At 45.3% G+C, this 23078-nt stretch overlaps 1 protein-coding gene across 6 annotated transcripts in view; it reads left to right on the top strand.

Moving 5' to 3' along the window:
• Positions 1-23078, top strand: part of SNAP91 (synaptosome associated protein 91) — a 140929-nt gene that overhangs the window by 25960 nt on the left and 91891 nt on the right. For all 6 annotated transcript variants that reach the window (XM_090035850.1, XM_090035808.1, XM_090035840.1 and 3 more), the window contains exons 2-6: positions 6694-6836; positions 7989-8064; positions 15509-15611; positions 20207-20300; positions 22863-22974. In XM_090035850.1, the coding sequence (XP_089891976.1) occupies positions 6694-6836; positions 7989-8064; positions 15509-15611; positions 20207-20300; positions 22863-22974 (528 nt within the window). The remainder of the gene's footprint in view (positions 1-6693; positions 6837-7988; positions 8065-15508; positions 15612-20206; positions 20301-22862; positions 22975-23078) is intronic.

Genomic DNA, 23078 nt, shown 5'->3' with positions numbered 1-23078 from the left:
GGTTGGAACAGTGAAATTGTAGCCTCACTCAAACCACTGGGGCTATAATCATGCATTGTTAACACTGCAGTATATTTTGCCAATCAAATTCTTCTTTGCTAAGTAAAATGTTGCCATTGTGAAATGTAGTTTTATCACAATTTTTGCAAAGTTTTTAAAGGATCTACAAACCATTATTGGCTTCTTAAAACCTCTTGTTCCTTTAAATGTTTGTTTATACTAACAACACTACACTTCATGAAATGTCTAGTTCAGCACTCCCAGTTTTTCTCATTAGAAGTTAAAGCAGTTGCAAACACCAGTCTCTTAGGCTGTCGACAGTTTCTCTGTGTGAGACTTGTGTGGGCATATAAGTGTAATCTTTGTGTACCATATGCCTTAGAAGGTGGCAGATTTGCTTCTGGCTAGCTGAATAAAGTAGCCTGAACTTGAATTCCAGTATCTCTAATGACTAAACCATGGAAAACCAAAAATGAGGACCCACATTCATATTTCAATAATAGGTAAGAAAAGGTTCTCCACACTATTAAACTTAGTTCTTGGTTTCCTTTTGGTATAGTGGCATGGGTATTTGAATATGTAAGCAAGCTTTAAGTGGCTAGGCTGACTCATTGCTCTGTTCTGGCAGAACACCCTTCTGGACACTAAAACTGCATGACCTGCAAAAATGGATTCAAGAGCAATCTAGATCTTGGCATACAGTATTTTCTAATGGTACTAATGACCTTCAGTATGGGCAAGTGTGTAAAATGTCCTAATTCTTAGATTCCAGGGTCAGAAGGGACCTCAGTGGGCCATCTAGTCCAACCCCCTACCCCTAGCAGGAAAGAAAAGGGTCATCAGAGCTAGGATCATGTGATCCCAGCCAGGTGCCTGTCCAGTCATCTCCTCTTTAAAGACCCCCAAGGATGGGGCAAGCACTACCTCCCTTGGAAGCCCGTTCCAGATCCTGGGAACCCTAACCATGAAGAACATTTTTCTAATGTCCATTCTAAATCTTCTCCAGTAGCTTATGGCCATTGTTCCTTGTTAATCCAAGGGGTGCCCTGGTAAACAGATTGTCTTCTTCTTGTTGCTCTCCCCTTATGAATTTGTATGCTGCCACTAGGTCCCCTCTCAGCCTTCTTGGAGAAAGAAGTTAAGGTCCCTTAGCCTTTCCTCATAGGGCTTCTAATCAGAAGAGCGGCTTTTCTTAGACCCTCTCCAGGTTGTCTGCGTCCCACTTGAATTGTGGCGTCCAGAACTGGACACTACTCCACTTGCAGCCTGACCAGTTGCACATAGAAAGGGAGAATTGCCTCCCTGGACCTATTTGTGAAGTACCTATGGATGCACAACAAGGTGCGATTTGGCTCTGCCGACTACTTCATCACGTTGGCGACTCATGTTCATCCTGGAGTCAACAGCCACTCCCAAGATCTCTTTCTGCTTCAGTGGTGCCAAGAAGGTTGCCCCCCAGCCTGTAGGTATGATGGCAGTTCTTTCTTCCTAGGTGCAGCACCTTGTAGTTGTCCTCATTGAATTGCATCCTGTTGCTCTCTGCCCACCTCCCCAACCTGTCTAGGTCAGCGGAGACCTGGTTCCTCCTCTCCAGGGTGTTAGCTTCACCCCATATTTTGGTGTCATCCACGAATTTAGACAGGGTGCTTCCCATCCCCTCATCGGGATCACTGATGAAGATGTTGAACACCATCAGGCCAAGAACTGAGCCCTGAGGGACTGCGCTGCACGTATCTTTCCAGCTTGACACCAACCCATCCACCACCATTCTGAGTGCAACCCTTGAGCCAGTTTGCTACCCAGTCTACTGTCTAATCATCCAAGGCAAATCTCCTCAGTTTATTTGTAGGATGGTATGGGATACCGTGTCAAGGGCCATCTTGAAGTCCAGATAGATAACATCTACCTCAACTCTTGCATCTAAACATTTGGTGGCCTTGTTGTAAAAAGAAACTAGGTTAGTCAGGCAGGACCTGCCTGCTATAAACCCATGTTGGTTGCCCCTCCGCATCACATTAGCCAGTGGGCTCTCAGAGATGTGTTCCTTGCTAATTTTTTTCTAGGGTTTTACCAGGGATAGAGGTAAGGCTGACTGGTCCACAGTTCCCTGGATCCTCCTTCCTCCCCTTCTTAAAGATTGGGGCAACATTGGCCCTCTTCCAATCCTCTGGAACCCAACCTGAGCACGATGAGTGCTCATGTATCCTCCTTGTCAGTGGTTCATCTATGACACTTGCCAATTCCTTCAATACCCATGGGTGGAGTCCCTCCAGTCCCAGTGATTTAGAACACGTCCAGCCCCTCCAAGTGCCTCTTTACTGTGTCGGCACTGACAGTTGGTCGGCTTATGTTCCCCGTGTTGGTGTCCATGGTGCATAATGAAGGTTTGTCCAGGTTCCTATTTAAGAAGGCAGAGGCAAAAAACTCATTGAAGAGTTCTCCCTTGCCCCTGCTATCTGTCACTAAGCCCCGCTGTCCATCCTGTAGGGGTCCTATGCTACCCTGCACCCTCTTTTGTGCTCCCAGCATACCTAAAGAAGGACATTTTATTGTCTTTTAATCCCTGCCGCTAGCCTCAGTTCTAGATCTGCCTTGGTCTTCCTGACTGACACCCTGCAGGCACGGACCTAAGAATAGAGTCCCACCAGGTTTCAGTTAGTCCTACTAGGTCAAAGTTATTGCTTGCAAACAAGAATTCTAGTTCCTCCTACTTGTTTCCTTAAGTACCAATTCAACTCTAACATAACTGGCTTTCCCTAAGCATGAAGACTAAACTCAGTTCTGTCCCTGATGCAAGCTGTTGGTGCATCATAGAATCATAGAAGTAGCATTGTAAGGGACCTTGTAGAACCTCAAGTCCGACCCCCTGCCTGAGCAGGAGAAAATCTGGGCTCAGATGACTCCTGCCAGGTAGGCATCAAGCCTCTTCTTAAAGACCCCCAGGGTAGGAGGCAGAACCACTTCCCTTGGAAGTTGGTTCCAGATCCTAGCCCCCCTAACTGTGAAGTAGTTCTTACGGATATCTAATCTAAACCTACTTTCCAACAACTTGTGGCTGTTATTCCTGGTTATGCCATGGGGCGCGAGGGGAAACAAGGTCTCTCCCAAACCCTTCTGGTCCCCCCAGTGAGTTTTATAGATGGTCACCCGGGTCCTCCCTCAGCCTTCTCTTGTTCAGGTCCCGCAGTCTCTCATTGTAGGGTCTGCCGTGTTGTCCCCGGACCATGTGGGTGGCCCTCCTCTCGAACCTCTGTGTTGTCCATATCCCTCCTGAAGTGGGGTGCACAGAACTGGACACAGTACTCCAGCTGTGGCCTGACCAGTGTTGCATAGAGGGGGAGGATCACCTCCTTGACCCTACTTGAGATGCACCTGTGGATGCACGACAAGGTCCGGTTAGCCCTGCCAACCGTGACCTCGCATTGTCAGCCCATGTTCATCTTGGAGTCAATAATGACTCTCTCTGTGCTCTCAAGAAGTGCGTTTCCCATCTTATAAGTGTGCTGCTGGTTACTACTGCCCAAGTGCAGCACCCTGCACTTGTCAGTATTGAAACACATCCTGTTTTTGTTAGCCACCCCGTAACCTATCCAGGTCTTGCTGCAGTCTTTTCCTCCATACTAGCATGCTTTCCTTCCCTACTAGCATGCTCACCCCAAATTTTGGTATCATCAGCGAACTTAAACAGGTTGCTTTTCACCCCGTCGTCCAAATCGCTGATAAAGAGATTGAACAGCACGTGCCCAAGAACCAAGCCCTGGGGGACTCCGCTGCCCACTTCCCCCCAGGTCAAATATGACCCATCCACCACCACCCTCTGAGTGCGACCCTTCAGTCAATCTGCAGTCCATTTGACTGTAGGCATCAATGCCACAGTCGCCTAGTCTTTTAATGAGGATGGGGTGGTCAAAGGCCTTGCTGAAAGACTACATCCACAGCGACACCTGCATCCAGTGCTTTTGTGACCTGATCATAAAAGGCAATCAGGTTGGTCTGAGATGACCTGCCCCTAATGAAACCATGCTGGTTGCTCTTGAGCATCATCCCTGAAGTCGGTCCATCGCAGATGTGCTCCTTGATGATCTTCTCCAAGAGTTTCCCTAGGATTGAGGTAAGACTGACGGGCCTATAGTTGCCCAGGTCCTCCCTCCTCCTCCCTTTTTTAAAGATGGGGACCACGTTGGCTATCTTCCATCATCTGGCACCTGGGCTGAGCACCACGGGTGCTCATAAAGCTGTGCCAAGGGCCCTGCAATAACCCCTGCTAGCTCCCTCAACACCCTGGGGTGGAGAGGATCTGGCCCCACTGATTTGAACATGTCCGGCCCCTCCAGAAGCTCTCTAACCCGGTCCTTCTCAACCTGAGGTCTGGAGGCGTTCCCCTTGAGTCCATCTTGCATCACGGTGGGGAAGTCCCGGTCCCTACCCAAGAAAATGAAGGTGAAGAATTGGTTAAAGAGGTCTGCTTTCTCCTGTGGTGCAACCACCAGATTGTCCAGCGTATCTAGCAGGGGCCCTACATTTCCCGGTGCTGCCTTCATCCTCCCTGTATACTTGTAAAAGGACTTTTTATTATCTTTGCATCAAATTTCTGTGAAGGCCAGTTCATAGGACATGTACATCGACATCGGATACATGTACCCAGTGATAAAAGTAACCAGGGTTGTATCCGCTCTGTATTATATTACCCTGGACATTTGGTTCTAGGACAGTTTGCCCAACGCTTCCTGGTAAGGTCTATAAGTTGAAACTTAGTGGGATACTTGGGTATGCTTTTGGAGGAGGAAAATGTACAAAAATGGTCCCAGCTGTTGGGGAATAAAGGCCCCAAGGTCACAGTGGGCCGAGGGTTCGTATACAGAACAGGCGGGATTAGCAGCGAGGAGTCTGAGCGGTACGCGGAATCGTGCGGTTTCAAAAATAGTTGAATTTTATTTACTTACACTTCTGTAGCGTAGGTAGGAAGTTTGCTTCAGTTACAGTGCTACCAAAACGAACAACAGAGGGGTCTGTTGGCCCACGGGGTTCCCGAGTGAGCCCTTGCTTTCTACCCCGAAGGATAGGTGCGGCTGCCCACTCGCTAGTCCCAGGGCTGATCAACAGCTCATTAAAGGGATACGAACAACAAAACTATAACACGTTGTGATGGCAGTCCAAAGTGGAATCAATGCCGGAGTTGATGGAGAACGATGCCGAGGTCAGTGCTGGGTACGATGAGGTAAAGCCATGATCTCAGTAAGTCGGGTTGATCGAAATTGTGGTTAGGGTCGGTGCCAGAATCAGTCCGGTAGCCAAAAGATCAAGACAGGAAATGAAGAGGAATCGAATAGCCAAAATTGCAGCGAGGAAGAGACCAGTGGGCTAGAAGCCCTCCTTAGCAGTAGCCCCTGCAGCCGCAGCCCCTGCTCTAAGGATCATTCTCTCCCTGTGAAACAGTCCCTAGCCTCTGCTCACAGGTCGAGCACAGTCTCTCCACCAAAACACACACACACCACCTCACCTTCCTGGTGGGGGTGGGGTTCACAAGCCTTTTATATGAATTTAGTGGCCAATCAGGCTGCTCGCTTCATAGAAATTTCTAGTCCAATTACATCATGCAGTCAGTGAACTGAGCATGTGCGTGGCAGTCTTGATTGACAAGCCTTGGGGTCGAGCAGGGGGTACATGCTGGGCATGCAGCGGAATTTTCCGCTGCTAGGTTTGTCTGCGCATGTTCAGATCTAACTCTCTGTGTTATCAGCATACATACAAAATTTTGCTCTGACACAGCAACACAGTGTCGTCTTTGTAATCTGTCATTCCAGTGCCTTCCAATACAAAATTTAAATAGCATATGTACATGGCTATCTGAGTCTCCATTTAAATATTCCACTCGAATGCAAATAAATGGTGTTATGCCAAGACTTAGCCCCCCATTTTGCAGTTGGCTCAAACAGCGTTGGTTCTGAGTATCCTGAATACAGTATGTACTTGATTCTAAGATGCAATGGGTTTCATACTCTGATGAAACCTATTTCTGAGATTTGGTTGTTGGAGTTCAAACTTAATAATTTCCAGCTAATATCTAGTAGAAGCTGATCCTTCCAGTGGATATGGAAAAGATAAACCCAAAGGACATTGCCCAAAGAGACAGCGAGCACAGCCTGTCTTCTGAGCCGCATGAGTGCTCAGATTCTTTAAACTAGACATTTCTATGCCTAATGTAAGATCAAGTAAATAAAATGGGAGTGGGCGGCAGCAGTGGGGACATGTTCTAATAGGACATGAAGACGCGTTCTTATGCATTTCCTGTCCTTCAAACTCTTCTCTAACAGCAGATTTGGGGAAGAGAAAAATCAGCTGGTCCTATGTCTTTTATTCTTGTCTTTTGTTTCAAGGGTGCTTACTTCTGCTTAACTCCAAAGTGAAATAAATGTACAACTCCTTAAACAGTTTAAAGTTAGATTGGGTTTAAAGTTGGATTGGACTTCCTACAGGCTCAGTCTCTAGTGTGGTATAGTAAATGCTATTAGACTCTTATCAGGAACTAGTACTGTAGCCTAATGATAATATCCAAATATAACTTGATTGACTGTACGGTAAATAGAAGTTATTGCCTGGTCGGTGGAAGCCGGCTGAATGCTTTAGGGTTTGTTTGGTTTTTTTATCTGTAGTTATGCTAATGCTTTCTTTTTTTTCTCTTCTTTTGAATAGATTTGATCCAAGCTACCAATGAGACCAATGTTAATATTCCCCAAATGGCTGATACCCTCTTTGAGAGAGCAACAAATAGTAGCTGGGTGGTTGTGTTCAAAGCCTTAGTCACAACACATCATTTAATGGTCCATGGCAATGAGGTAAGCGTATCGAATCTTTTTGATGAAATCATTTTTACACCAAAGATTCATAATCAACCTGACTCTTTAAAACTTAATGATACTCCTCTGAATTGCTTGCTTTCTCACTAGTTCATGAGGAAAAATGTTTCACTTCATCTATAGTCCTCCCTCCAAGGTTTTATACCAAATTTGCAGCTTGAGAGGGACTAGTACAGTTTTGTAGCAGGGCTTAATCACTTAACTGTTAGTAGGCTACTGGGATAGGTAGTCACTAACTTATACTCCATCTAATCCCATATACAGGGACCCTATTCAAATCACGATTTTTGTGGAAATTACAAAATCGGGTCATCTCTGAAATCTTCAGGGGGGGAAAAAAATTGCTGGCTCCGCTCCTTAGTAGGGAGGGTGCTTTCAGCACAAAGAAGAGCAAGTGAGATGGCTGGGTTCCCACACCTTGCTGCTGATTGCCTAAGAAAGCTACCTGTCGTGTGGCTCCATCCATCAGTAGTGAGGGGCAGGGCCACATGACAGGCAGCCTTTTCAGCCTCTCAGTGGCAAAGAGCAGGGCCACATGATGGACAGCCCCTTTGATCAAGTGAGGGGGCATGGTCACTGGGGCCCTTCAGCCAATTAGATGCGTGAGGGTGGGGTGCCATAAACCCATGAAAAAGGTGGCTGGCCCCACAACCTTTGGTTCCAAAGAAGAGGATACATGTCAGGGGGACAGCCCATTCCCAACCCACAGCCCCCAGGCCCTGCTGGTGCCCCTCACTCTCCACCCACAGTCCTTCACCCCCCTGGGCTATGCCAGTGCCCTACAGGATCCATATTGGCCAATATGGCTCATTAAAAATCGGCCATTGGTATCGGCCCAAAAAATCTCTGTTGGTGCACCCCAATAGCAATTTGTCACAAAGGTGCAAATCTGAGATTTAAGTCAACCCCCTACATTTTAAACTCCCTTTTTTTCCTTTTTTAAAGTACTATTCTGGATCCAGGGTCATGCCTTGCACCCATCTTTATTGGATAGAATCTTCCAATATATGTGTACAGTTCTGAGTGTAACTTGGGTGAGGCTTGTTCCACCTGTTTTGTGCAGAGCCAGATGTGAAGTATAAGGAGGCTATTGGAAAGGGGTAGAACTTTCACTGTTTTTCTGTCTTGCAGAGATTTATTCAGTATTTGGCATCTAGAAATACACTATTCAATCTCAGCAACTTTTTGGATAAAAGTGGATCACATGGTAAGGACACATTCATCTATATCCATATCTATAGCTATATATACATATACACTTCTCTAGCAATAAAGTACATGCGTTTTATAGGCACTTAACTGCCTTGCATTAAAAATATTTATTAATTCACAGCAAAATCTTCTAAGTTGGTCCCCAGTTCATACACGTCCACTTCATAATACTGAAACAGTAGTATTTAAGTCGTGAGGCCTCAGATGAGATGACTGGTTGCAGCTTCCACAGCATTCTCTGGCTTGTTTTAATTTTAGGAGAGGGAGGGAATATTGAAACTCCCATATATCCATGGCTTCAAATACAACTTCTAAAATGGAATTGAGGCAGGATAGCTTAGTCATAATAGAAACACATTAATTGGCTATATCAAGGAAGTTGGAGAGAAAATAGTCAATATCTAAATAGTTTTATTCATCTCAGGAATAACTGTAAATGAACTCTTCCCTAATATTGTCCCTAAAATGTTCATAGTCATAAGGCTTTCCTAAGGGCAATGAAGGTTGCTGTTACATGTTCTGCATATTTTTTACTTTGTCATAGGAAATCAGGGAAGGGGAACAGGAGAGGAGGCTGGTTATGGGGACAGAAGATCTAACTAGAGAAGAATTAGCAAGTGCGCATGAGTTTCACTGTATTCTACTTTCTTTTGGCATTACTAACAACTTTTTCCCCCTCACTTAGATACAGTGCTGTAGCATAGATAGAATTAGGATTTTGAAAAGGTGAGTGTAGATGGTATGGTACATCATCACGTATAACAGAACACATTTTGCTGCAGTTAGCGAAACTACATGCTTTACTAATATGCTAGGGGGGTAGCACTGTTAACTGTATTTACCAGAATTTAAGATGCCTCTCTGACACCACTCCCAATAAATTAGATTTTATACATGGAAAACTTGCATATTTATTGTAATTTTCCATGCACAGAATGCAATTATTGCAGAACCATCTTAAATTCTTTCCTCCCACCACTACTGCAAGCAGTGTGGGGGGGGAAAGGTGATGAAGGGGGCAGTAATAGGGCAGGTGGTGAGGGCAGAGACAGAAGCAGTAATGGGGTAGGCAGTGGGAGGACAGACAGTGGGGGAGGCAATATTTTAAGTCTTGGAGCCTGTTTATGTATTCACAGGGCACAGAACTCTTTGCATGAGTGTCCAGGGGTCCATACCTGTCAACCACAGGGGTGATGGAGAGGGACAGTGCCTTTTCTTTTGGCTTCAGGAGTTATATAGTCCCACTTCTCTTCCCCCTCCATCCCCTCCTCAACTCCTGTCTCAAGACTCTCACCCTCCTCCCTAGACTTCAGGGTGCCTCCCCATTCTGGCTAGATGGATCCTGTTTCTGCCTCCCAGTCTATCCCTAGCATTTACCTTCTCTTCAGTTCTTGCAGAAAGCCTAAGTGTCTTAAATCTAACTATAGCTGTACCTACCTGTCTCTTCCCTTTAGGTGGCTTTGGCCATCTGGTCCTAAGTGCATGGAAGGACTTGGTAGCCTGGCCTGCCGTGGAGGCAAAGTTGCTTTAGTCGTACTCTGAGCAAAACTACATTTTTTTTTTTTTAAAGCCACGTAGGATTCTACACAGCTATAGGTACCTACTAGCCTTTAGTGAAGTCTTCAGCTGCACAAAACCTTTTCATGGCTAAAAACAGCTGATTGTGGAAATGCACAGTTGTTTCATGTGGCTGTGTTTGGCTACATCTGGGACTTCATGCATAAGTTGTCATCTCATTTCCCCGCCCCCCCTTGGGGGGATGTGAGGGTCTGTGCGTAGTAACAGTATGTTACTTATGCATGTGACTTGTCCAGCTAAATGGATAATAGAATACACACACCTAGCCACAGAAGAGAGAGTTAATGGGATGTTCCTAATCTTCTGGATGCCCCTCCTGAGATCCAGAGATCTGATTTACCCAAGCTTTGAGCACTTAAAATTTCAACTGAAGTGAACCGGAGCTGTATTTTGTGACATATGAAGTGCTTGCTGTAAGCCTGCTAACCAAAATAGACTTGAGCTTTTCAAATTGGGCATCCAAAAATTACTGAAAACTTAGCTTTTATCCTTCCTGTCTTTGCTCCTCATCTGTGATGGCGGATAGTATAGGAGCAGCCTGGACTTCTGAAAACCTGGGTGACCTGAATGTGTTCAGGTGGGTTGATAGTTTTTCTGTTGGTGTTGATTGGGAGAAGCCGGGGGAAGAAGAAGCAAACCATTTCTTTAGATGCATTAAAAGATCTAGTTGAAGCTGTTCGGATGTACTACTACTCTCTACCACTTGAGCTGCCAGTAGTTATACCCACTATTGCCTTGAGGACAAACATTAGAGCAGTCTTAGTGGCATTCTCAGCAACACTCTCAAGTTAGAGCGAAAAAATGGACGTGAGGTGACTACTCTTCATGCTTTTTGGCAGTCTGCTGTTAATTTTTTTTCAGTTGCTTCTAGCATGACTAAAGAAACAACTTCAGGCTTATGTTCCTGATAGATAAGATACATACATGTCACTTGTGTAGTTTTGGGGCGACAGTAATGCTTTTAATAGCAACTTATTGATGCTCTAAGAGCATGTTTCATTAGAGTTTGTAATCTGTTGAGGACACCATGAATAGATGTTGTTAAATATTGCAGTGATGGTAATGTTACCAATACCTGAAAGTAAACAAAATTGCCATGTATGTAATCTAATAAGTTCCACTTGCATTTAATTTATTTGGTCGTTGCAGGCATATATACAGACTTTGAAGCAGTATTTTGCTCATTCTTTTACGTGTATGTTTTAAAGTGGAGGACTGGTAATTCTTCTCTTCCCATGGAATAATACTATTCGGGCATTCTTTGTGGATTTTCCACTTTTTTCTTGGAAGTCTTGGATAGGTTTGTCTAATGGGAGACCCTATGCTGTATTGTATTGTTTAAGTTTGGCACCTACTGGATAATACTGAATTAAAGGGCAGTGCCATGTACTTCAAAGGCTTATAGCAGTATAGGTTTCATTACTTGGATTTTTCGGTAGTGATCTTGGCACTGCTAGGGACTACATGCCAATTTAGCAGCCCCATGCGTCCCCTGGTCTTGCCACACCAGGATTCTATGCTACATTCACCATAGTAGTGAAAATATAACAATTGCTGCTGGCTTTTTGGTGAAGGGGGGTGGGGGCAGGAGGAGCCCTAGAAAAGAAGGGTGCAACAAAGGCTTTGATTTCTGATTAATTGTACTCCGTGTAACATTGTCAGACTAGATTTCGGAGAATGAAACCAAATCATTGCTGACTTGTTCCTAGCTTTTTCAAATGTTGCAGATTTAGTCCTTTGAATATTTTAGGATCTTCATTTGACCTTTAACTGTTTATCAAACTCTTAAGAAAAAAAAATCGGATCATACATCTGAAGCTTGCAATTTTTCCTTACCTATATTATTGTCTTGCATCTCGCCTGTCTTTTCTAGTGTTTGGAGTAGAGCATTCTCCCCATCCATAACTAATGTTTCAATATTCTTTTCTGCGTCTTGGCCTTACCTTGCTTTGCATCATATGTGCACTTCCAGCTTTCAAAATATTCTGTTCAAGCTATTTAAGTCTAATTTTCTGTATATCTTTCTAACTTTTTCACTACTGTTCTACTTGGTCGATAGCGTAGGTAATCTTATTTGGTTAGAGTTACTGGATTTTGCCTCTGTGGTTAAAAACTGCACCCTCTTTAGTTGACTATACCTTTAACAAAAAGTTAAGTTCCTTATAGTTTGGAAGTTCCCGAGTACCTTCCTGACCTATTTTTGCCTTTTTAACAAGCGCTCTAAAGCCATAAAATTGTTCAGTCAGTATACAATGGCCTTCCACTATTGCTGGCTGGGTTATTGCAACTTGGAAATGAATACATTTGATTCTGGTGGTCCAGCTGGTCCAAAATACAGTGGTTTTGCTTACTAGGGGGAAAACAGCCCTTTGAGAGGTAGAATAGTAATAGTCTAGAAATGTAATAGTCTAGACACTATTACATAACTACAGAAAATCATAGAAAATTATGTTGGATGAGGTCATCTAGTCCAATCCCCTGCTCAGAGCAGGACCATCCCAGCCAAGGCTTTGTCTACCTGGGCCTTAAACCTCTAAGGACTGAGACTTCATAAGCTCTCTGGGTGGTATGTACCAGTGCTTTATTTACTACCCTCCTGGTGAGAGAAGTTTTCCTTGTATGTAACCTAAACTTCTGTTGCTGCAACTTGAGACCGTTGTTCCTTGTTGTTATCTGCCACCACTGAGAACCATCCTTTATGGAACCACCCTTGGGGCAGTTGACGGCTGCTATTAAAACCCCTCTCGGTCTTCTCTTTTCCAGACTAAATAAGCCCACTTCCCTCAGCCTCTTATAGGCCATGTACCTCAGCCACCTAACTATTTTAATTACCCTTTTCTGACTGGACACTCTCCAGGTTGTCCACATGCTTTCTGTAGTGGGGGGGCTCAAAATTGGACACAGTACTCCAAATGTGGCCTCACCAGTACCAATAGGAATCATCACTTCCCTCAGTCTGTTGGCAATCCTTCTACCAATGCAGCCCAGTAAGCTGAATATAAGCTAACAGCACGCCCTTGTTGTCAAGAAGGCTGTGTATTGTCTTCTGTAACCCCCAGGTCCTTTCTGCAGAGCTGCTGCTTAGCCAGTCAGTCCCCAGCCTGTATGGGTATATGGGACTGTTCCGTCCTAAGTGTAGGATTTTGTATTGAACTTCATGACGTTTTCTTTTGGTCCAGTCCTTTAATTCAGGGGTTGTCAACCAGGGGTACTTGAGAAGGCCTGTGTGGGGCACTGCCTACCAAACCAGACATGGTGGGGCAGGGGAAGCTCGCATGCAGCACCTGCCCACTCCCCCCAACTTGGCATCTGGCTGCATGCCAGTTAGCTTAGTAACTTTTCTTAACTTTCAAATTTATATAATAGAACAACTAATAAGTTTAAATTACAATCAGTTACCATGGGAGTATTTAATGGCAATTGACATTTAGAATGTTTGAATACAAGTTGGGGGGAAGGAGAAATTGTCTCTTCCTGTTGAATTGCAGCTCTCAAAGCAAAGCTGCTTGTGTTTTTATTAGGGCTTTGTGAAATTTCGCCGGCAGTTTTGTTTGGACTCGTTTTGAGCTCAAAGCAGCGAAATCGAAATGAAACAGAGAGCTTTGAAACCAGCCTCAAAACAAAACGTTTTGAGTTTCGAAACTCGGGCTGGGCTTGCTTTCAGGGAAACGGAAACTAAAGTAAAGAACGGGGTGGGGGAAGGAGTGCTCTCAGTATTGACGGTGTAGCCTGGCTGATGACTGTTAGCATATCCTGAGGCTCCTTCCAATCCCAGTGCTCTGGGGGAGGCATGGAAAAACTGCATAAAAAGCCGCATTATTTGAACTGCCTTGTTTTCTGCCTTGGTGTCAAATGAGTGAGGGTACACCTTACCCCACACATGGTGTCACCCACCCATATCATGAATTTTGCCTGTCAGCAACTAGAGGTGCAAGGCCCCAGAACCCAGACTCCCCCTGCACCTATCTCCTTGACAGCTGGCAGGCTTCATGGTCCCAGCAGGGCCTAGCAGGCCTGCAGTTTTCACCCCCCTATGCCCGAGGACAGACACGGTCCTACAAGCACCCATGTTGCAAGTGTTGCCTGTCAGCAGCCAGAGGTGCAGGGCCCCAGAACCCAGAAGCCCACCTATCTCATGGTTTCATAGATGTTAGGGTCAGAAGAGACCAATTAGATCATTGAGTCTGACCCCAGCCAGATGTCTGTCCAATCTCCTTTTAAACACCTCCAAGGAAGGGGACAACACCACCTCCCTTGGAAGTTTATTCCATATTTTGGCAACGCTCTCTGTAAAGAATTTTTTCCTGATGTCCAATCTGAATTTGCTGTGCTTCAGTTTGTGGCCACTATTTCTTGTTACCTCAACAGGTGCCCTGGTAAACATTGTATCCCCTGTCTCTTGCTGCCCCTTCCCCCCACCAGATGAGTTTGTAGGCGGCCACAAGATTACCTCTCAGCCTCCTCTTGCAGAGGCTGAAGAGGTTCAGGTCTTCCAATCGGTCCCCATAGGGGTTTTTCTGTAAGCCTTCAACCAGATGAGTGGCCCTCCTCTGAACCCTCTCCAAGCCATCCACATCCCTCCTAAGTGCTGCACCCAAAACTGGACACAGTACTCCAGCTACAGCCTAACCAATGCCACATAGAGGGGAAGTATCACCTCCCTACACCTGTTTGAAAGCTGGCAGGCTTTGTGGCCTCAGCAGGGGCTAGCACGCCTGCAGCTTTCACCCGGCTGCTCCTTAACACACACAGTCACCCATATCACAAGTTCTGCTTGTCTGCAGCTTGAGGTGCAGTTTCCCCCAAACCCCTGCACCTATTTCCCTGAAACTTGGCAGGCTTTGTGGCCTCAGCAGGGGCTAGCATGCCTACAGTTTTGACCCTGCTATGGCTTAACACACACATGTGACATGAGGTGTTGTTTTTTTTTCAATACTTTGAGGTGCAGTTTTCCTGAAACCCCTGCACCTCTCTTCTTGAACTAGGCACGCTTCATGACCTCGGAAGGGGCTACCATTTCTATAAGGTTCATCCAAATCAGGCCAGAAATGACAAGTTACAGGCTGTTTTGAGCTTCCCCACTATAACCGATGGGTGAAACATAGAGAAATGGAACAGTGGTTTCGAATCTAAATGCTGTTCTGTCAAAACAGAATGGTACAATTTCAAACAGCCCTAGTTTTTATGTCTTAATAAGAGAAATAAACAGAGTGTGTGACTTAGATTTTTTTTTAATTGTTTGCTTTAATTTATACTGGGTATCGGTTGTACACAGCTATAACTAAAGGATCATTTCATATAGGCCTCAGTGTCTGTACTAGTTTTCTGCATTATTTTGCTTAACTTGTTGCTGGAGTTTAATATTCTACTTGTGGTTATTGGTATAAAGTATGAAATTAAAGTTTTTAAAGTAGGACAAGTTCATAACTTTGGGCATATTTAGTTCTTTTATGCTTTGATTGCTGTCTTAACCATAGACTGACAGTAATTGCAGAAAACACTGTGTAAGCATTGATCAGTCTTGGCCCTGTCTGTGCACCTGACAGAAGGGTCCCCACAGAACAAGAATGTAGCATTAGAATAATCTTAAAATAACTATTTGAGCAAAAGTAAATTGGACATACTTTTGTGCCTTCAGTAAGTCAGAGTACTGGAAGCTTAATTAAAATGCAAAACACCACTTTTGCATACAGATCTTTAGCTTTTTATCAACAGCATCTTATTTTAAACCTTTAAATATGCTATGTGTGGTTCTCAGTTTGCCTGCTTATAAAGCATCTTTGTACATGGCACACAGATAACTTACTAAAATGTGGATGTATGTATGTTCGTTTGTTTGTTTGTTTGTTTGTTTCTTACAGGATATGATATGTCTACCTTTATAAGGCGTTATAGTAGATACCTGAATGAAAAAGCATTCTCCTATAGACAAATGGCATTTGATTTTGCAAGAGTGAAGAAAGGGTAAGCTGTTCACATGCAAACTTACTTAAGATAGTTGCCGGTCTTAAATACAACTTGTTTGTGGTGCTGTAACTAATCATAATTTAGTATCTTCATGCTTGAACTGAAAATGAACCTGAGTCTCATATTAAAATAGTCTGAAGTATTCCAGTGTCTGTCTTCAATTAAAGATTGTACTCCTTAAGTAATGACAACAAGTATAACAGCTGGAGATGAAAACTGGTGCATGGGAGCTCTTGATGAAACTTCTTAAGTCTTGCAACAAAAAGCTACTTCAGGGAGCAACTCTAACACCTCTGGCAATACCTGGACATGTCTCATGGGTTAAGTGCGGACATTCAAAAAGCCTAAGGCTCACTGGCAATGTGTAGGGGGTACATGTGGGTGCATGTGTACCCTCTGAGCGTGGCGGTGCACCCCCTACAGAAAGATGACACTGCCGGTGGTGTCTGTGGGTGGTTGCCGAACCCTGGTTGGCGCTCGCCAGCCGCCCCTCCCAGCTTGTCACTGCCGCTGTGCTCCCCCCGGCTGCCAAGGGCGCACATAATTTCATGCTGAGGTTGAATCGATTCAATCTTTGCAAGTTTCTCTAAACTGCATAGATTGAACTGATAAGCAAGTGAATTGAAATCCACTTTTCAAACAAAGGTAGTCAGTCCCCCGCAGTGGCCTACGCCAATAACCAGGGGACTCTAGAGCACGCCTCCCTGCCTGCTGGTCATTGTAGAAAGCTGGGAGCTGGCAGATTCTCCGAGCCCTGCCCCCTCCTCAGCTTCCTGGCTGACTGAGCAAGGGGTGGAGGTGGAGAGAAGCTTGAACTGAGGACTTTACTCTGCCTGCCTGGAACTGGAAGCAGGACTGGAGTCTCCCAACCACACCCATTTCTCAGCCTCCCAGCAAGCTGAGGGACCAGGGGAGGGAAGCCTGCACCTGGGTTTGGCGCTGTCCTCAGAGCTGGGAGCCAGAAGCCACTCCTACTTCTTAGCCTCTGGGCTGGCTGGGGTGGGGAGCAGGGGGCAAAGCCAGCACGGGGGCTTGGCTCTGCCCCAAGATCCAGGACCTAAGCCCCTTCTCAGCCTCTAAGCCAGCTGAGGGAAGTTGCGGAGAGGAAAAGCATCCCACGCTGCCCTAGAGCTGGGAGCCATGTTCCTTTTCAGCCTCTGGGCCACTTGAGAGGAGGGGCAGTAGAGAAACCTGCAGCAGGGCCTTGGTTCTGCGTTCCCCCCCCCCCCGCCACAAGCCAGAAGCCATGTCCCCACCCCTCAGCCAGTCTGGAGTTTGAGAAGGGGCATAGGTCATAGGGCAGAGCCAAGCCCCTGTGCTGGCTTTGCCCCCTGCCCCCCACCCCAGCCAGCCCAGAGGCTAAGAAGTAGGAGTGGCTTCTGGCTCCTGGCTGAAAAAGGGGCATGGCTCCTGGTTCCCAGCTCTGGGGGAGGAGCCAAGCGCCCATGCAGGAAGTGGGACAGAGCCATGGGTGGCTTATCCTGGAGGGGGTTGGGTCTCTCCTTCACTGCACACTTGTGGGGAGGGATCAGGTCTATAGGCAACACATCAGGGAGGTATGGAGGGCCCCACCCTCAGTTTTCTGCACCTACAGTGGGGCACAGGGTTGTGGACTGGCATGGCCCAGGGCAGGTCCTAGGTCCCATGCCCTGGGCCATGCCAGTCCAGGAGGGCAGAGCTGGAGTGGGGAGGGGCAAGGCTTGGTGCTGCCACCACCACCACCAGGTGTGCTGCGCTGCCAAGGTGTGGCACCTCACCTTGGTGGTCATGGTGGCATGCCTGGTGTGGGGCTTGCAGCAGCATGGAGTTGTGCCCCCTTGCTGCTGCTGCTGCTGCTGCTGCTGCTGCTGCTGTGTGGGCATGGGGGCACCTCATCTTGGTGGCCATGCCAGCAAGGCACTCCTTTCTATGCTGGATCCCACTCACTGGCCCTAAAGGTGATGCATCAGGGAGCTATGGGGGGCACACACTTCCCCCAGATTTGTGTCCAAGTGGTGTTTCATTTTAATTGTGGGGGGAAAAAACATGGTTTGGGGGGTTTTTTTTATCAGTGGTCTAGATTTTTTTTTTTAACAGAGAACCAGGATCTCTGCTGAACATTAACAGCTGCCTCCCTTCCTAACAAGGCAAAAGGTTGGCCTGTCAATGATTTGGGCTTCCATGGGGGTGAGGGGAACCAAGCGGGGAAAAAAACCTTGTTTGGAGAGCCTGCAACTGTAGGAATGCCTGAAAATCCCCTTCTTGTCACATCATCATGACACTCACTGAGTATTATTTTTGACACTCAAATTGAATGCCTGTTTATATCTTAACCTTGTATAGTAAAGAAGCTCAAGGAGAGAAAGAGGCACTTAAGCACTTGCTGCTAGATGACTGGAGACAAAAACTAGGAAGGAAACGTTTTTTTTTATAGCCAGGGTGTGTATGTGGGGTTGAGCAGGGAGAGTTTGTTTTAATTTGTTTTCCCCCCACGTTTTGATGAGGAGGCCGACTAGGGGTGCCTGTAGACGTACTGCAGGGCTGCTCCGACATCCAGTAATTACATGGGCAGGGCTGCTTCAATGTGCTATAATTGCAGCACATCAGAGCAGACTCAATTAATTGAGTCTGCTGGAATGTGGCTATTATTGTGGTCCAGTCAGCTTCTGCGTCATCTATTAACATCCCCACACTTCAAGATGGCAGCAGGGGTGCTTGAACTAAAGCTCATTAAACAATTTTTTTATTTATACCCTAGGGAACCATGCACAGAAATTCAAAATTACACAGATTAGTTTGATTGATTTGATTTACATTTCATCTTTTATCCTTAATAACTGTGCCAAAAACTGCATCTGGGTAGGTGTGGGCCCCCTGTCACATGTTCATCCTCCCCCCTCCCCCCCAATGGTGCACAGCCCTCGCTTGCAACTGCAGCTGGCAACAAGCCCTTGGGGTGCTCAGGACTGTGGCAGGCAGAGCCCCCCTGCTATGCAGCTGCAGCTGAGTCCCAGGGGCTGCATGTGGCAACATAGAGCTGGTCCAACCCAAACTACTGGCATCTGCCTTCAGTCCAAACTGGGCTGTCTCCATGCCAGCATGTGTGGCTAGTAGCATTGCAGGTGGGAGCTGTGAGCCAGGCAAGTTCCAGTACTCCACGTGGGGCTGCCAGAACTCCAGCAGGAAGCCACACATGGAGACACAGTCACACACCATGGAGCTGGGTGGGCTCTGTGCCTTCACATGCAGGTTCCCACTGGAGTACTGGAAGCCCCACACAGAGGCATAGAGCTGGCCCGGCCTGGCCCAATGACACATGGCTCCCACCTGCAGTGCCACAAGCCCCAGGTGCTGGCATGAGCCTACCTGGTCTGCCTTGAAGGCGTGTTCTAGCAGGCTGAGCCAGGCAGGCTCCATGCTGTTCCTGGGACTCATGCACCGGGGGTTCTGCCTGTTGCAGCCATGAGCACCCCAAGGGCCTGCCTACTGCTGCTGCTACTGGGAAGTGTGATGGGGGCCCACACCCTTCCAGAAACCCCACACCCACCTCTCTTCCTGCAGGTATGAGCTCCCATTCCTACTCACCAGCTATTCAATTAAGTGCCACTGTGCCTGGTACCTCCATATGGGGCTCCCAGCTGGAGTGCCAGAAGTCCCACAGAAATGGAGGCACAGAGTCCACCCAGGTTAAATTTATGCAGTGTCATAAGTTTGATGTGCAAAATTGCACGGGTACATAATTACATAATTCCCCAGATGTATTTATTGACTAGACCTGTGTGTTTAGCTTGACTGCCTCTTAGACCATTAAAATGTTTTTTCTGTGTTCTCTCCTTCAGTAGCCTTGATGCTTTGTTTTCTAGTGGCATTGACTATGCAGAATGGCCTGATATTTTTTTTTTTTTTTTTTTTAAATGGTCCTAGCTCCTAACCTGAAAAGATATTCTTTAAGGCATTGTTTTGCACCTCAGTAGAAACTAGGGTCATACAAATATTCAAGTTTTCTGGAGTAAACATGCCCTACTGAGGAGAAATTGTCAGGTTAACACTTGGAAGATCTCCCTTGTGAGTTTCCGGCAGTTTACAGGCATTCATTCTTGCTCCATTCCCTTCCTGGTCCATCCCCCTGTGATACTTGCCTCTTCTCTAGTCTAGTGACTGCCAGGTCTGTGGAACGGGTTGGAAGTTTGCTCTGCTGCCTACCCCTCTCTTCTGATCTGGGCCTCTCCTAGTCTGGCAAAGGCATGGAGAACAAGAAGTGGGTGGCTGGAAGGATGCTTGTACTGCTTTTTCTCCCAGATGGACTTCTGGATTCCACTCCCCCCATGGAATCCTTATCCCTAGGACCAAGCTCTGAGGGTAGAAACATCCAAACTAGTCTTGCTGCATCTTGATAATAGCTTGCTTATGGCTCCCAGTGCTTCAAGATTGTAGTGAAATCTACGCTACTTAATTGTACATCAAATGTGCATGCTTTTTATTCTAACTTTTTACGAAGTGCTCATTCCTCTTGAACTAGTCAACAATAACTTGACTTCTGCATATATCTGAACTACTTAATATTTTGAGCACCTGATGGAAATTGCTTGCTAACTTAAGGTATGTTCTTTCAGAGCTGATGGTGTAATGCGAACAATGGCTCCAGAAAAGCTGCTAAAAAGTATGCCAATATTGCAGGGACAAATTGATGCACTACTTGAATTTGATGTAAGTATTGAGACTACTTGTTCACCCTTGGAGGTAAGCATATGTATCTGTAACATGAGGGGTGTAAAATTTGTTGCTTTTATTGAAGACTGTCAGCATGGAAGTATTTTGAAAAAATTCTTGCTAAAGCCTGTTTCTACTTTCAAGACATTATGGCTGTTTGCAAACATTAAAAAAAAAAAAAAAAAAAAAAGGGGGGGGGGGGGAGGCAGAGGCTTTATTTTAACTATGTGCTCCCGTGCCAAGCCCAGCACATGCCCAGAAAAAGCATCGTGTTGGACCTGGCTTGCCCAGTGTCTGTATAGATTGGGTGCTTTAGCATGGCTTTTTTGGCACTTTTATCTAATAGCTGATTGACTCAGCTTTAGAGAGAAATGCTGAAAAGCCCTGCTGAAGTGCCCAGTCTATGCAGATGCTATGGAGAGAGGTCAAAGTAACACCATGCTGCTGCTTCTGGTAAAGCACCTTTTTTAATGTTTGCAAGCAAGCAGCCTAAGAGTTCATAATCATAGTATTTATGGGCTAAAATTTAAAAAAATCTAAAATTCCACTCCTAAGCACTTTGAGGTAGGATTTTAAGTCTTATAGTGATTTAAAAGCATGTATCTCATTTTGCATCTGCCGTTTGAAGTCAAGATGCCTCACAGCTTTTTGGTTCTCATGCCAGTAGCAAATATATGATGGGGTACTTACCAGGTTTGTGTTTGGTATCACAGTAAGGTTAAGACTCTCTGAACTGTTCTCTCACTAGAAAAATAAGTGTAATGTTTTAGTTTTTTTACTAATTCTCTGCTGCTTTTTAAATGAGGAGAGAGGGCATGGCTGAGAGTCAAGCAGTACAAGAAGGGGAATTTTTTTTTTTAAAGACAAGTTGACATCCCCTTCCTGCCCGTTTCCTCCCTAACTCTGGCTAGGAAGCCAAAACCTTTGGGCATTCTGAGAGCTGCTGTAATTAAAGTGCCACCATATCTCCTGTATCAGTGTCCCCACACTTACAAATGATGGTGGGCCTGCTTGAACTAAATCTTGTTCAATGAGCTTTAGTTCAAGTGCCCCTGTGATGCACAAGATGCAGGAGGTTGCTGGAGCATAGTAATTGCCACACTCCAGCAGCCTCAATTAACTTGAGTCTGCTCCGACGTGTTGGCATTCCAGCACCTCGGAGCAGCCTCTTTACTCATCTAGGGGTGCCCCTTGATTCCTGAGATTCAAATTTGTGGCAAGCAGCAGTGCATGCTTGCTTGTTTTCAACAAGATGCATGCTTTTTAGCAAGATGCTTAACTGGGGATGATTGTTTTTAAGGGGAATGTCTGAAAAAGCAACTACCTGGGCCTTACAATAGATGTATTTCAGCTTATGTCTTTTGGTATACTCTCTCTATTCAGCATATTCATGAATCACTTATTTCTAGAATTGTAAAGAGAGTCCGTTCTTGGGCATTAGCTTCTAATACATGTATCAAAATCTCTGAAAGCATAATTTGCCCATGGATACTAGACTTTTGCATGTTCTGTCATGGTCCTTAAATGAACATGTGCCTATGAGACTCCTTAGTGAGCAACAAATTGTTTCATCATTGTAACAGTTGAGTACATTGCTCTGTAGCTATGGAATTGCTTTTAAGCTGTAAGTAGTAGCTAGTGAATATGCAAGTGCCCCATTCCTACATTCAGTAGACAAAGTGTGTAAGTGCCCTGTCCCTTCTAACTCCAGAAGTCATGTTCTATTACTAGGCTCAAAGTGGTTGTTGGGTCTGCAGATTGTGCCAGATGTTTTTTTTGGTTTGTTGTCGTTTTTGGAAGGGCGGAGCTGTGCTAGCTGTCAGGATTTGTGGTATATAACTAGACAAGGGGTCTTATATTTTTAGCTCTGTAGACACATTAGCTCCAACTTTCCCAAGGTATTATGTGATGTCTTTTTCCAGTTGCAGGTCTTTAAATGATATCAAGTATGTATAAGAGAGGAGGTGGGGGTTTTTGGGAATGGTTTTCATACCTATTGCTGGACCAACTGCACAGTTGGGAGAAAAGTTTTATGAGCTCTTGGAATGGAGTATAGTTGTAAATGGAACAAACATGTTATCAGGTTTGGCCACTAGACAAGACACGGGGCAGAGTGGCAGATTAACTTGTTTAGACTTTTGTAAGCAGCAACTTTTTATAAGCAGCAACTTATTTTAGCAGATGTCAGTCCATTCATAGTATCTAATGAAGTAGGCTGTTGCCTACAAAAGGTTATCCATTTCTGAATGAGTTAGTCTCTGAGATGCTTCTCTGAAGACCTCAGGCTAACCAGGTGAGCCTGAAGCAGTGACAGCTAACATTTCACTAACAGACAAGGGAAAGATGAGAAGCATAGAACTTAACTACTAAAATGGTGAAACAGATGTGAATTTAATTCCATTAAATAAAATAGAAGTAAGAACTTTCTAAGCATTCAAAGATCTCTAGTCTGCACAACTTACTGTTTCTTAGCAAAATGTTTCAGCAAATCAAATTGAAGCATATTGGGGAGAAGGTGCGCAGATCAATTGAAATAACTGGAGTTTTATTTGTGTGTAGGTTCATCCAAATGAACTGACAAATGGTGTCATAAATGCTGCATTTATGCTTCTCTTTAAAGATCTTATTAAACTTTTTGCTTGCTACAACGATGGAGTCATTAACTTACTAGGTAAGTTGTTTAAGATCTAATTTAAATTTTAAAGTTTAAACAGAATCCTTACTTCTCCTGAAGAAGTAAAGAAGTCTTGCAACAGCCTCTAATCAGGAAGACTT

Source organism: Crocodylus siamensis, chromosome 1 (assembly GCF_052110815.1).
Source record: "Crocodylus siamensis isolate JL-2025a chromosome 1, ASM5211081v1, whole genome shotgun sequence".
Lineage (NCBI taxonomy): Eukaryota > Metazoa > Chordata > Crocodylia > Crocodylidae > Crocodylus > Crocodylus siamensis.
This window is presented reverse-complemented; position numbering and strand designations above follow the sequence as displayed.